A 13,098-nucleotide genomic window follows, 5' to 3' on the forward strand; every position below is an offset into this window, starting at 1 on the left:
CTCCCCTCAGCCTGTATCCCCCTCCTCTCCATATATGCTCCTCCCCTCAGCCTATATGCCTCTTCTCTGCTCCTCCCCTCAGTCTATATGCTTCTTCTCTGCTCCTCCCCTCAGCCTGTATTCCCCTCCTCTCCATATATGCTCCTCCCCTCAGCCTCTATGCCTCCCCTCACCATATATTCTCCTCCCCTCAGCCTCTATACCTCTCCTTCCACATATTCTCCTCCCCTGAGTCTATATGCTTCTCCCCTGAGTCTATATGCTTCTTCTCTGCTCCTCCCCTCAGCCTGTATTCCCCTCCTCTCCATATGTGCTCCTCCCCTCAGCCTGTATTCACCGCCTCTGGATATATGCTCCTCCCCTCAGCCTGTATTCCCCTCCTCTCCATATATGCTCCTCCCCTCAGCCTGTATTCCCCTCCTCTCCATATATGCTCCTCCCCTCAGCCTGTATTCCCCTTTTCTCCATACATGCTTCTCCCCTCAGCCTGTATTCCCCTCCTCTCCATATATGCTCCTCCCCTGAGTCTATATGCTTCTCCCCTGCTCCTCCCCTCACCATATATGCTCCTCCCCTCAGCCTCTATGCCTCCCCTCACCATATATGCTCCTCCCCTCAGCCTGTATTCCCCTCCTCTCCATATGTGCTCCTCTCCTCCGCCTGTATTCACCTCCTCACCATATATGCTCCTCCCCTTGGCCTGTATTTCCCTCCTCTCCATATATGCTCCTCCCCTCAGCCTCTATGCCTCCCCTCACCATATCTTCTCCTCCCCTCAGCCTCTATACCTCTCCTTCCACATATTCTCCTCCCCTGAGTCTATATGCTTCTCCCCTGCTCCTCCTCTCAGCCTCTATGCCACTCTCCTCCATATATGCTTCTCCCCTGAGTCTATATGCTTCTCCCCTGAGTCTATATGCTTCTTCTCTGCTCCTCCCCTCAGCCTGTATTCACCTCCTCTCCATATATGCTCCTCCCCTCAACCTGTATTCCCCTCCTCTCCATATATGCTCCTCCCCTAAGTCTATATGCTTCTCCCCTGCTCTTCCTCTCAGCCTCCCCTCACCATATATGCTCCTCCCCTGAGTCTATATGCTTCTCCCCTGAGTCTATATGCTTCTTCTCTGCTCCTCTCCTCAGCCTGTATTCCCCTCCTCTCCATATGTGCTCCTCCCCTCAGCCTGTATTCACCTCCTCTGGATATATGCTCCTCCCCTCAGCCTGTATTACCCTCCTCTCCATATATGCTCCTCCCCTCAGCCTGTATTCCCCTCCTCTCCATACATGCTTCTCCCCTCAGCCTGTATTCCTCTCCTCTCCATATATGCTCCTCCCCTCACCATATATGCTCCTCCCCTCAGCCTGTATTCCCCTCCTCTCCATATGTGCTCCTCCCTTCAGCCTGTATTCACCTCCTCTCCATGTATGCTCCTCCCCTCGGCCTGTATTCCCCTCCTCTCCATATATGCTTCTCCCCTGAGTCTATATGCTTCTCCCCTGCTCCTCCCCTCAGCCTCTATGCCTCCCCTCACCTTATATATGCTCCTCCCCTTAGCCTCTATACCTCTCCCCTCCATATATGCTCCTCCCCTGAGTCTATATGCTTCTCCCCTGCTCCTCCCCTCAGCCTGTATGCCTCTCCTCTCCATGTATGCTCCTCCCCTGAGTCTATATGCTTCTCCCCTGCTCCTCCCCTCAGCCTCTATGCCTCTCCCCTCCATATATGCTCCTCTCCTGAGTCCCATATATGCTTCTCCCCTGCTCCTCCCCTCAGCCTGTATGCCTCTCCTCTCCATATATGTGTAACACCCCTCTGTAGGCAGGGTGTGTGGTAATGTAATGTAATGTTCTCACCTCACTATAGCGCAGTGCCTCCATCCAAATCTTGATTGCAGCTCTTCAGGTCCACAGCAGCTTTCTTCCTTCTGGCAGGGATCGACTTGGGAAATCCCTGCCCAGCTCAGATACACACTGACTCCAGAGAAGGGATAACAGCTTTATTAAGGGAAAGGGGGACCACAGGAACATATTGTCTGGATAAAGTAATAAACAGGTATTGAACAGATTACAACTCCGCATAAGGGAGACCCCTAGTGGTGAAACAATAGTGATAATACATTATGCAGTCATGCAAACATAACACGACCAACTACTAACAACCCTGCGCAGTATCTGGTAAAAGGCCAAATAGCACACCTGTCCTCACTTTCTACCCCTATGACTCTCTAATATAGTCTGCTGGCCAGCAGTTAGCTCAGTTCCATGGTTGAGGCCCACTTGCCGCAGAACTCAGCACACATTGATGCGGGGGTGATGCAGTGTTGCACTTACTCTGTCTTGGCTGTAAATCCAGCAAAGGTGATGAACTCCAGGAGCTTGGGGGGCTGTGGGGTCACAAGCAGAATCCTTCAGACACATAGCACAGGACCCATGGGGTGTCTTGGCTGCCGCAGCCCCTCTCTCCTGTCTGTGGGATGGGGTCTCTTGGCTGCAGCAGCCCCTCTCTCCTGTCTGTGGGATGGGGCCTCTTGGCTGCAGCAGCCCCTCTCTCCTGTCTGCGGGATGGGGTCTCTTGGCTGCAGCAGCCCCTCTCTCCTGTCTGTGGGATGGGGTCTCTTGGCTGCAGCAGCCCCTCTCTCCTGTCTGCGGGATGGGGTCTCTTGGCTGCAGCAGCCCCTCTCTCCTGTCTGTCTGGAAGTAGCATTTGCTCTTGCCAGAGGGAATGCCTCAGTTTCTTTGCCATGCTGATCTCCCCAAGATGGCTGCAGACTCCTTCTCTCCTCCTTCTCCCACAATTTCCTGCTCAGCCCCGCCCCTCCTCCCTCTGCTCCTCCCCTGATAATCTATGACCCTCCTCTCCATATATGCTCCTCCCCTGAATATCTACCCCCTCCTCTCCACACATGCCCCTCCCCTGAGTATCTATGCCCTCCTCGCCACACATGCTCCTCCCCTGAGTATCTATGCCCCTCCTCGCCACACATGCTCCTCCCCTGAGTATCTATGCCCCTCCTCGCCACACATGCTCCTCACCATAGTATCTATGCCCCTCCTCGCCACACATGCTCCTCCTCTGAGTATCTATGCCCCTCCTCTCCACACATGCTCCTCACCATAGTATCTATGCCCCTCCTCGCCACACATGCTCCTCCTCTGAGTATCTATGCCCCTCCTCTCCACACATGCTCCTCCCCTGAGTATCTATGCCCCTCCTCGCCACACATGCTCCTCCTCTGAGTATCTATGCCCCTCCTCTTTATATATGCCCCTCCCCTCAATCTACATGCTCATCCCTTAATTCTTCTGTCCATATTGTATTGGATTCGGCCGTTGTCCCTGTGCTTCTAAAGGGCAGGAAAACTGAAAAAAGCAGAGCTGTAGTGTAAAGCATGACGTATAATAGAGATAATATAGCAATCTGAGCCTCTGATAAGGCAAAAGGGGGATATGAGACCATGTCAGACTCCAGTAGACAATGGAGCCAGGCTAGTCACAAGTGTCTGGGACCACCACCACTTAGTGCATATTTTAGGCTAGCCGTCTATTGTGTATCACAGAGATCATCCCTATCCAATTATTGCTATTATTATGTTTTATAGTGAGCTCCAAACAAGTGGTACAGCAGGAGAACGTCATCACATCTTCCCAGAAAACCATTGTGTTCAGTCCCATCTCCAATGGATCTGTGGCCCCCCCACCTCCCCCGGCTGCCAAGTCTAAGTTCAGACTCACCATCTCGCGTCCTTCCCCTGGACGCACAAGTTTCCAGCCCAATGGTCGAGGAGATGTCGGCCCCGGGAACCCAGAGATAACATTAAAAGAACCGCCCGTGGTCCAGACCCAACTGATGGCGCCCATAGGTCCGGAAAGCGTGGTGGTGAAGGAGAACGTTGGTGGTGGTCAGAATCAGGGTGCTCCCTATACGCTGTCGGCTGAGGAGGCCTCCCTATCATCCACAAACCCCACAGAAGAAGAAGGAGCCACCACTAAACCCAAAGATGTCAGTATTTTTCACAAGATATTCCGGCCGGAGAAGAAGATGCAGCCAAGTGTGCAGCCGGAGGTGACGATAGACCAGCCGGTGGTCATCACTGTGGACCAAACCGCGGCCTTACAGAGTCCTCCACCCAGTGAAGACCTCCAGCCACAGGTGAGACATCCAATGTAATCATCAGGCTGGGTGCTCACTGTTAGATACTCATAGCTATAGTATACATATTCCTATACATTATACGGTGTGTGTGTATATATATATATATTACATCTCTATACATCTACTATAGCTATATATACAGCAGACAGACCACTGCTATTAGAGCAGAGTGGTGGTTGGTAACCTAGACAGCAAGCTGTCACCAATGGGAGAAAAAGAACTGCATATTAGCAAAATGAATGTTTTTTGCTAAATTTTTAACTTCTGGAGTGGTACAAGCGTAAGTGTGTCAGCTGAGATGGGGATAGCGATTTAAAGGGCTGTTTCACCGCCATTCTATAAATCATCCAGTTTGCTGTATAATATGGCAATATGACATACTCGCAGCGGCACTGGCGGAGCTACCATAGAGGCAGGGTAGGCAGTTGCTATGGGGCCTGTGCAGAAGGTAAGATCCATCTTGTGTCCGGCCCAAACTATTTTTTAATATGTTATTACTTATGGAAAGTTAGAACCGGATCCGGCCAAACTTCAACCCTATCCCATGGCTGACTCCCGCCCGATCACCAGGAGCCGGTATGTGTGATCGGGCAGGCGGGGAGTCAGCCACGGGATAGGGTTGAAGTTTGGCCGGATCCAGGAAGATGGAGGAGGAGGGGGGAGCGGAGGGGCATGATAGCTGCACTGTAATGAGCGGCATCAGCCATGTAATAGCGATAACCAAGCTACTACCTCCCATCACCTGCTCATGCTATGAGCAGTTGATGGGAGTAGTAGTCCAGAGCGGCGGCGGGCGGGCGGCAGCGGTTCGGCGGGCTTACCATGGAGATCGGCCATGGTACTACTCCCCCATTATCTGCTCATACTATGAGCAAATGATGGGGGAGTAGTACAGTGTGTATATATGGCAGCAGCACTGAGCAGGGAGGGAGGGGGGAGGTAGATGGCACTTTTCTCTCTCCCTGCTCGGTGCCCTCCAAATGTACTGACTGATTACATTTATGGAATACTTTGGGGAGTAAGGTCACTTGCTCCCCCAAGTATTCCATAAATTCATTCAATCAAAAACATACTGTATATTACATTCACATACACATCCATTGTAATTCCAATGGAGTGTCCAGCAGGGGCGCACTATAAATAGAAATCAATGGTACTCATTGACTTCTATATATAGTGCGCCCCCTGCTGGACACTCCGTTGTAATTACACCCCCGGTTCGTGACACAGAATTTCAGAGTCTGAAGTCTCCCTGATCTACTAAATTAAGGGAAATAGCCTTATATGTGCATTTCCCATAATTAATGTACATTAGAAATTTGTCTAACTTTCCATAAGTAATAACATATAAAAAAATAGTTTTGGCCGGAGTTGTCCTTTAACCCCTTATGTACTGCAGTGTGTAAGTGACCCAATGTTTATGTACATGCTGCAACACAAAAAAGGGTTAACAAACAGAAGACAGAGATCTCTGCTTCACTGCACCTCTAACCTCTAACCTCTGTCCTCACCTGCACAATCAAGAAGGAAAATGTGCAGAGCTGCGTACAGAGGTCAGGGGTTATCAGTGCATAAGCAGTAAAGCAGATATCTCTTTGTCTTCTGAGCTTTGGGTCACTTACACACTGCAGTACATAAGGGGTTAAGCAGAAGGTAGTCTGCTCCTGCACCTGTGTATTTAACTATAAGGGCTCCTAATGGGCCCTTATAGGTAAAAACAGTGGACTGGCAGAGCAAGCAGCCATTGGCTCTCTGCTCCGCCAGTCACTCTTGTGGCTGCAGCCAGGATTCTGCCTCTGGCCACATCACAGGGCATATACTGTATATATATTATATATATACAGTGCTTTGTGGTGTGCGTAGGGGAGAGTGTGGGGGGGGGCCTTACATTTTTTTGCTATGGGGCCCTATGACTCCTAGCTACACCCCTGCGAAAATGTCAAAGTAAGCGCCATTAACCCCCGCGGCTGGGGAAGATACTGTACCGGGTCCCCGCTCTTGCTTGCCTCGCAGCCTCCCAGCGGGCAGCTAATAAGCGCGCTGCGGGGCAATGAGAGGTCCTTTCAGGTGAGCGCTCGCTTGCTCCCCGCTCGCTACCAGCGCTATTGCATGAGCCAGCAGTGAGCGGGTAAATGCAGGGGGGCTCATAGGAGATAGCGGCGGTCCTATTACACAAAGTGACGCCAGCAGATTGTTGCTATACTAATCGTTTGAGTTTCAATATCAGTCGACAAGAACAATCAGTCGACATCGGCCGATTATTACACAAAGCGATTATCAGCCGTGAGGGTCCATTTATACAGAAAGATTATATGACAGATCATCTGCCAAAGATTTGAAGCCAAAACCAGGAATGGATTTAATAAGAGGAGAAATCTTAGGGCCCTATTCCACAGTAACGATAATCGGCCGGATCGGCCCCATTTGGCCCGATTCGGCCGATTATCGGTCGGTGGAGTAGAGAGAGCGATCAGCCGATGATCGTTCATTTAGGGCCAGACCTAAAACAATCGTTCCCCCAAAGCGCATCGCTACGGTGGAATAGCGGTGCGCGGCGGACGACCGCCGATTTGAGAAGCAGCAGCGGCATCATACATTACCTGCGGGGCTTCTCCTCCGCTCTGTCTTCCTCCCCGGCTCCCGCGCACTCTATCTTCAGATCTTCAGAGCGGCCTGTCGGCTGACGGAGCGCTCGGCCAATCACAGGCTGGGACCGCCGCGGCCTGTGATTGGCTGAGTGGCCTGTGAGCAGACAGACCTTTCTGAAGATAGAGCGCGGGAGCCGGGGAGGAAGACAGACCGGAGGAGAAGACCTGACAGGTAATGTATGATGCTGCAAGGGCTGCAAGAAAATCGGTAATGATGTCCCTGCAGCCCTCGCTCAACGATCATGGGGCCGTGGAATAGGCCCAGTAAACGAGCGGCGATCTAGCAGATCGGCGCTCATTTACATCGTTGATCGGGCCCTCCTCGGCCCGTGGAATAGCACCCGTAGTCTTTCCTTTATGACCTGATCTCTGTTTATAGTCTGTTCCTGGCTTTGGCTTCAGATCTTTGGCAAAGTCAGCTAATTTTTCTGTGTAAATGGACCCTAATGGTCAAATGGTTAATTGGCCAAATACGGACAGTGATTGGTTGGGGAGGGGTCACCACTACGGACAGTGATTGGTTGGGGAGGGGTCACCACTACAGACAGTGATTGGTTGGGGAGGGGTCACCACTACAGACAGTGATTGGTTGGGGAGGGGTCACCACTACAGACAGTGATTGGTTGGGGAGGGGTCACCACTACAGACAGTGATTGGTTGGGGGGGGGGGGGGGGGTCACCACTACAGACAGTGATTGGTTGGGGGGGTCACCACTACAGACAGTGATTGGTTGGGGAGGGGTCACCACTACAGACAGTGATTGGTTGGGGAGGGGTCACCACTACAGACAGTGATTGGTTGGGAGGGAGGGGTCACCACTACAGACAGTGATTGGTTGGGGGGGGGGGGGGTCACCACTACAGACAGTGATTGGTTGGGGGGGGGGGGGGTCACCACTACAGACAGTGATTGCATGGGGGGGGGGGGGGTCACCACTACAGACAGTGATTGGTTGGGGGGGTCACCACTACAGACAGTGATTACATGGGGAGGGGTCACCACTACAGACAGTGATTGGTTGGGGAGGGGTCACCACTACAGACAGTGATTGGTTGGGGAGGGGTCACCACTACAGACAGTGATTGGTTGGGGAGGGGTCACCACTACAGACAGTGATTGGTTGGGGAGGGGTCACCACTACAGACAGTGATTGGTTGGGGAGGGGTCACCACTACAGACAGTGATTGGTTGGGGAGGGGTCACCACTACAGACAGTGATTGGTTGGGGAGGGGTCACCACTACAGACAGTGATTGGTTGGGGAGGGGTCACCACTACAGACAGTGATTGGTTGGGGAGGGGTCACCACTACAGACAGTGATTGGTTGGGGGGGTCACCACTACAGACAGTGATTACATGGGGGGGGGAGGTTACCACTACAGACAGTGACTGGTTGGGGAGGGGTCACCACTACAGACAGTGATTGGTTGGGAGGGGTCACCACTACAGACAGTGATTGGTTGGGGGGGGGGTCACCACTACAGACAGTGATTACATGGGGGGGGGGGGTCACCACTACAGACAGTGATTGGTTGGGGGGGGGGGTCACCACTACAGACAGTGATTGGTTGGGTAGGGGTCACCACTACAGACAGTGATTGGTTGGGGAGGGGTCACCACTACAGACAGTGATTGGTTGGGGAGGGGTCACCACTACAGACAGTGATTGGTTGGGTAGGGGTCACCACTACAGACAGTGATTGGTTGGGGGGGGTCACCACTACAGACAGTGATTGGTTGGGGAGGGGTCACCACTACAGACAGTGATTACATGGGGGGGGGGGGGGGGGTCACCACTACAGACAGTGATTACATGGGGGGGGGGGTCACCACTACAGACAGTGATTGGTTGGGGGGGTCACCACTACAGACAGTGATTGGTTGGGGGGGGGGGGTCACCACTACAGACAGTGATTGGTTGGGGGGGTCACCACTACAGACAGTGATTGGTTGGGGGGGGGGGGTCACCACTACAGACAGTTCCTTCAGTTTTTGGGCTGTTTTAAGCCGTGCCCAGGAGCATCCATGGGACCTGCCCGGAGCGGCCGCTACACCGCACATTTACACACTCGCCTCCTCCCAGGATCTTTTACCAAAATAATTGTGGAGAAAAATGAGAGAATAGAAGGAAACGGATCTGGTATGAAGGATTTCTGCAATTGCAGAGCTGGTGGCCCAGGATAGAATGGTGGCGGCCCGGGGACCTCTGCCAGCCATGTCACCGCCCTCCTAGGTTCTGTATAATCACAATGCAGGAGAAGATTACAGGCTGCGTGGATTTTCCAGTAGTACAAGTCGCTGACAGATCCCGGACAATGGGAAATGTTACCTGAGTAAACAGAAGGAGCAGCCAAGATGTACACAGGGAGGCAGCGCTGATATTTAGGAAGTGTTGATTTGTGAGGTGAATAAGATCAACCACGTCGACTAAGTAAGAGAGGTGCTACGTATTCTGCAGGGTGGCGGGTGTAAGTCACAGGACTCCACAGGCATCATGTGAGCCTGAGAACATAGTGACCTGGGCACCTGGAGCCCAATCCATCTGTAAGAACTGCAGCACCACAACTCCCAGCAGCGCAACCGAAGCCTCATACAATGCTGCCGCACCACAACTCCCAGCAGTGCAACCGAAGCCTCATACAAAGCTGCCGCACCACAACTCCCAGCAGCGCAACCGAAGCCTCATACAAAGCTGCAGCACCACAACTCCCAGCAGCGCAACCGAAGCCTCATACAAAGCTGCCGCACCACAACTCCCAGCAGCGCAACCGAAGCCTCATACAAAGCTGCCGCACCACAACTCCCAGCAGCGCAACCGAAGCCTCATACAAAGCTGCCGCACCACAACTCCCAGCAGCGCAACCGAAGCCTCATACAAAGCTGCCGCACCACAACTCCCAGCAGCGCAACCGAAGCCTCATACAAAGCTGCCGCACCACAACTCCCAGCAGCGCAACCGAAGCCTCATACAAAGCTGCCGCACCACAACTCCCAGCAGCGCAACCGAAGCCTCATACAAAGCTGCCGCACCACAACTCCCAGCAGCGCAACCGAAGCCTCATACAAAGCTGCAGCACCACAACTCCCAGCAGCGCAACCGAAGCCTCATACAAAGCTGCAGCACCACAACTCCCAGCAGCGCAACCGAAGCCTCATACAAAGCTGCAGCACCACAACTCCCAGCAGCGCAACCGAAGCCTCATACAAAGCTGCAGCACCACAACTCCCAGCAGCGCAACCGAAGCCTCATACAAAGCTGCAGCACCACAACTCCCAGCAGCGCAACCGAAGCCTCATATAAAGCTGCAGCACCACAACTCCCAGCAGCGCAACCGAAGCCTCATACAAAGCTGCAGCACCACAACTCCCAGCAGTGCAACCGAAGCCTCATACAAAGCTGCAGCACCACAACTCCCAGCAGCGCAACCGAAGCCTCATACAAAGCTGCAGCACCACAACTCCCAGCAGCGCAACCGAAGCCTCATACAAAGCTGCCGCACCACAACTCCCAGCAGCGCAACCGAAGCCTCATACAAAGCTGCAGCACCACAACTCCCAGCAGTGCAACCGAAGCCTCATACAAAGCTGCAGCACCACAACTCCCAGCAGTGCAACCGAAGCCTCATACAAAGCTGCAGTGCAATAATCAGTTAGGATCCTATTAAAACTTAACCTTTAATAAATGCTTAATTAAAAATATACTAACACCATAGAGTGCACAAAAAAACCTCCACCATAATATGATAGGACCCGAAGCCCACACGTATATATATATATATATATATATATATATATATATATATATATATATAGTAATAGCCTATCTAGACGTCGGTCAACACAATATGATTAGTACATAAACAGTATATAAATACATAGATAAAAACGTCATGTAAACCAACTACATAAAGTGCATAAGTCCGTACATAGGTCTATTAGCAGAGGAGCAGATCCTTAGTGTATGGATAGGTGGCGGGAGTAACAATCCCTATAGCTCCCTATAGGTGCACCACACTATCCCTGCTCGCTCAGGTTGTAGCGGGGTGATCGCCCTAGAAAGGGCGGCCCCTGCTCCGTACTACCCCTAACGCCACTCACCCTATAGTATCCCTTCCTAGATACACTCCCACGTGGCCCAATGGCCTCAGGTAACGGGCGGCGATAGGTATGCGGCTCCTGTCCACCTTACGTCAATATGGAGATTTAAATATCTTGCGGTCCAACATGCTTCCGCCGCGTCACTCCTTACTTCCGGTCAGGTGGAACGCAGAATGCGCTCCACCGCCGTCACTTCCGGGGGACCGTCAGCTCAATAATCATGTGACCACTGTAACTCAGCAACCATAACACAGTCGCTCAAAGATATAATATCCGGAGATTTAAATGGACAAGTAAACCAACGCATGTTAAAGACACTGATAAATATATGAACTGAACTATATACAGTAACTTACTATTTACAACTTAACAACGTACCAAATATAACCGGGTGATATTTACATGCAGATATTTACAGAAACAATAAGAGATGGAGAGGCAGCGGAGAAACAGGTACAGAGGGGGGCAGGACAGAAAGGGAACAGCAATCCCACAATGATTTGGGACATAAAGTGGAAAAGATACATCCCCACCATGTCTCTTATTATAGAAAACAGGCATAGGTAAGCTGCTCATTTAGGCCCCTGGGAAAGACCGTGCGCATCCGGAATATCCACTCCGTTTCGCGCTGAAGTATAAGTCTCTCCCAGTTGCCGCCACGCACAGGGGGTTTCACTAGTTCCAATCCTTGAAACTTAATACAGGCAGTATTTCCTGCATGAACCAAATTTATATGTCTTGCAATGGGTTTATCAGTCTGATTTACGATATCGCGTATATGCTCTCCAATGCGTCGACGGAACTCCCGGATCGTTTTACCTATGTATTCTAGACCACACTCACATGTGGCCTTATACACAATCCCTCTGGTTCTGCAGTTGATGTAGTCCCGCATCTGATACTCTTTGCCTGTCACATTGCTTTTCACCGATTTGCTGACCTTTATATAAGCACTGGCTACACATCCACTGCATTTAAAGGTACCTGCTACTTTCCTTTCTAGCCAAGTACCTTGGGATTGTGGAGGAATAAAGTGACTTTTAACCAGTCTATCACGTAGACTCCGCCCCCTTCTAAAAGTAATTTGGGGCTTTACACTGATCGTTTCCCTGATGTCCGGATCAAGGAGGAGGATACCCCAGTGCCTTTCTAGTACCTTACGAACCTCACTGGATGCGGCATCGAATGTGCCTATGACTCTTGTAATGCCCTTTTCCTCTTGCCTTTTCTTAGGAATCAACAAATCTTCCCTCCTAGAGTTACCAGCTGCCTGATATGCCTTTCTCAAAACTGGGTCTGGGTACCCCCTTTCTTTAAATCTTTCCCTTAGGGCAGTTGCTTGTCTCTGGTATTCAGTTGGGTTGGAACAGTTGCGTTTAACCCTTAAATACTGTCCCCGTGGTATCCCTAATTTAAGAGGTTTAGGGTGATGACTATCCCAGGTTAGCAAAGCATTGGTGGCAGTAGGTTTCCTAAATATGGTTGTTTCAATTTTCCCATTCTCTCCCCTCTGTATAAGAAGATCTAGAAATGGCAGCTGTGCTTTCTCGATCTCAAAAGTGAACCTTAGTCCAATTTCATTATTGTTAAGTATGTCCACAAATTGTACAAACTCTTCTCGACAACCGTTCCAAATCAGGAACACGTCGTCTATGTACCTTGCCCATAATCCCACATGCTGAACCAGATGGGACTGTAGTTCACCAAAAACAAACTCTTCCTCCCACCAGCCCAGGTAGAGGTTAGCGAACGTGGGGGCACAAGGGCTCCCCATCGCCACCCCCCTGAGCTGGTGGTACAGCTTCTGATTGAAGAGAAAGAAATTATGGGCAAGGACATATTCAGTCAATTCCAGGGTAAACTGATTGTGTGCCTGAAACTGGCACCCACGTGATCTCATAAAAAATTCAACAGCTTTTAGACCTAGTCCATGTGGTATGGACGAATAGAGCGCCTCGATGTCAATAGATGCCAACCATGCATGCTCCTCCAATACAATATCTTCTATTTTAACAGTAAGTCCATAGGATCACGAGTATACGAGGCTAGACCAGTTACAAAGGACCGCAACACCTTATCAACATGTATGCCGGCATTCTGAGATACACTGTTAATGCCCGACACAATTGGTCGACCTTTCAACGGATGGGTGCCCTTATGCAGCTTAGGAAGAGCATAAAAGGTCGCTTTCACTGGAT

At 51.1% G+C, this 13,098-nt stretch overlaps 1 protein-coding gene across 13 annotated transcripts in view; it reads left to right on the forward strand.

The window, feature by feature from the left end:
• BCAS1 (brain enriched myelin associated protein 1) overlaps nucleotides 1-13,098 on the forward strand; it is a 154,746-nt gene that overhangs the window by 31,486 nt on the left and 110,162 nt on the right. For all 13 annotated transcript variants that reach the window (XM_069953636.1, XM_069953639.1, XM_069953643.1 and 10 more), the window contains exon 4: nucleotides 3,600-4,150. In XM_069953636.1, the coding sequence (XP_069809737.1) occupies nucleotides 3,600-4,150 (551 nt within the window). The remainder of the gene's footprint in view (nucleotides 1-3,599; nucleotides 4,151-13,098) is intronic.

Source organism: Dendropsophus ebraccatus, chromosome 14 (genome assembly GCF_027789765.1).
Source record: "Dendropsophus ebraccatus isolate aDenEbr1 chromosome 14, aDenEbr1.pat, whole genome shotgun sequence".
NCBI lineage: Eukaryota > Metazoa > Chordata > Amphibia > Anura > Hylidae > Dendropsophus > Dendropsophus ebraccatus.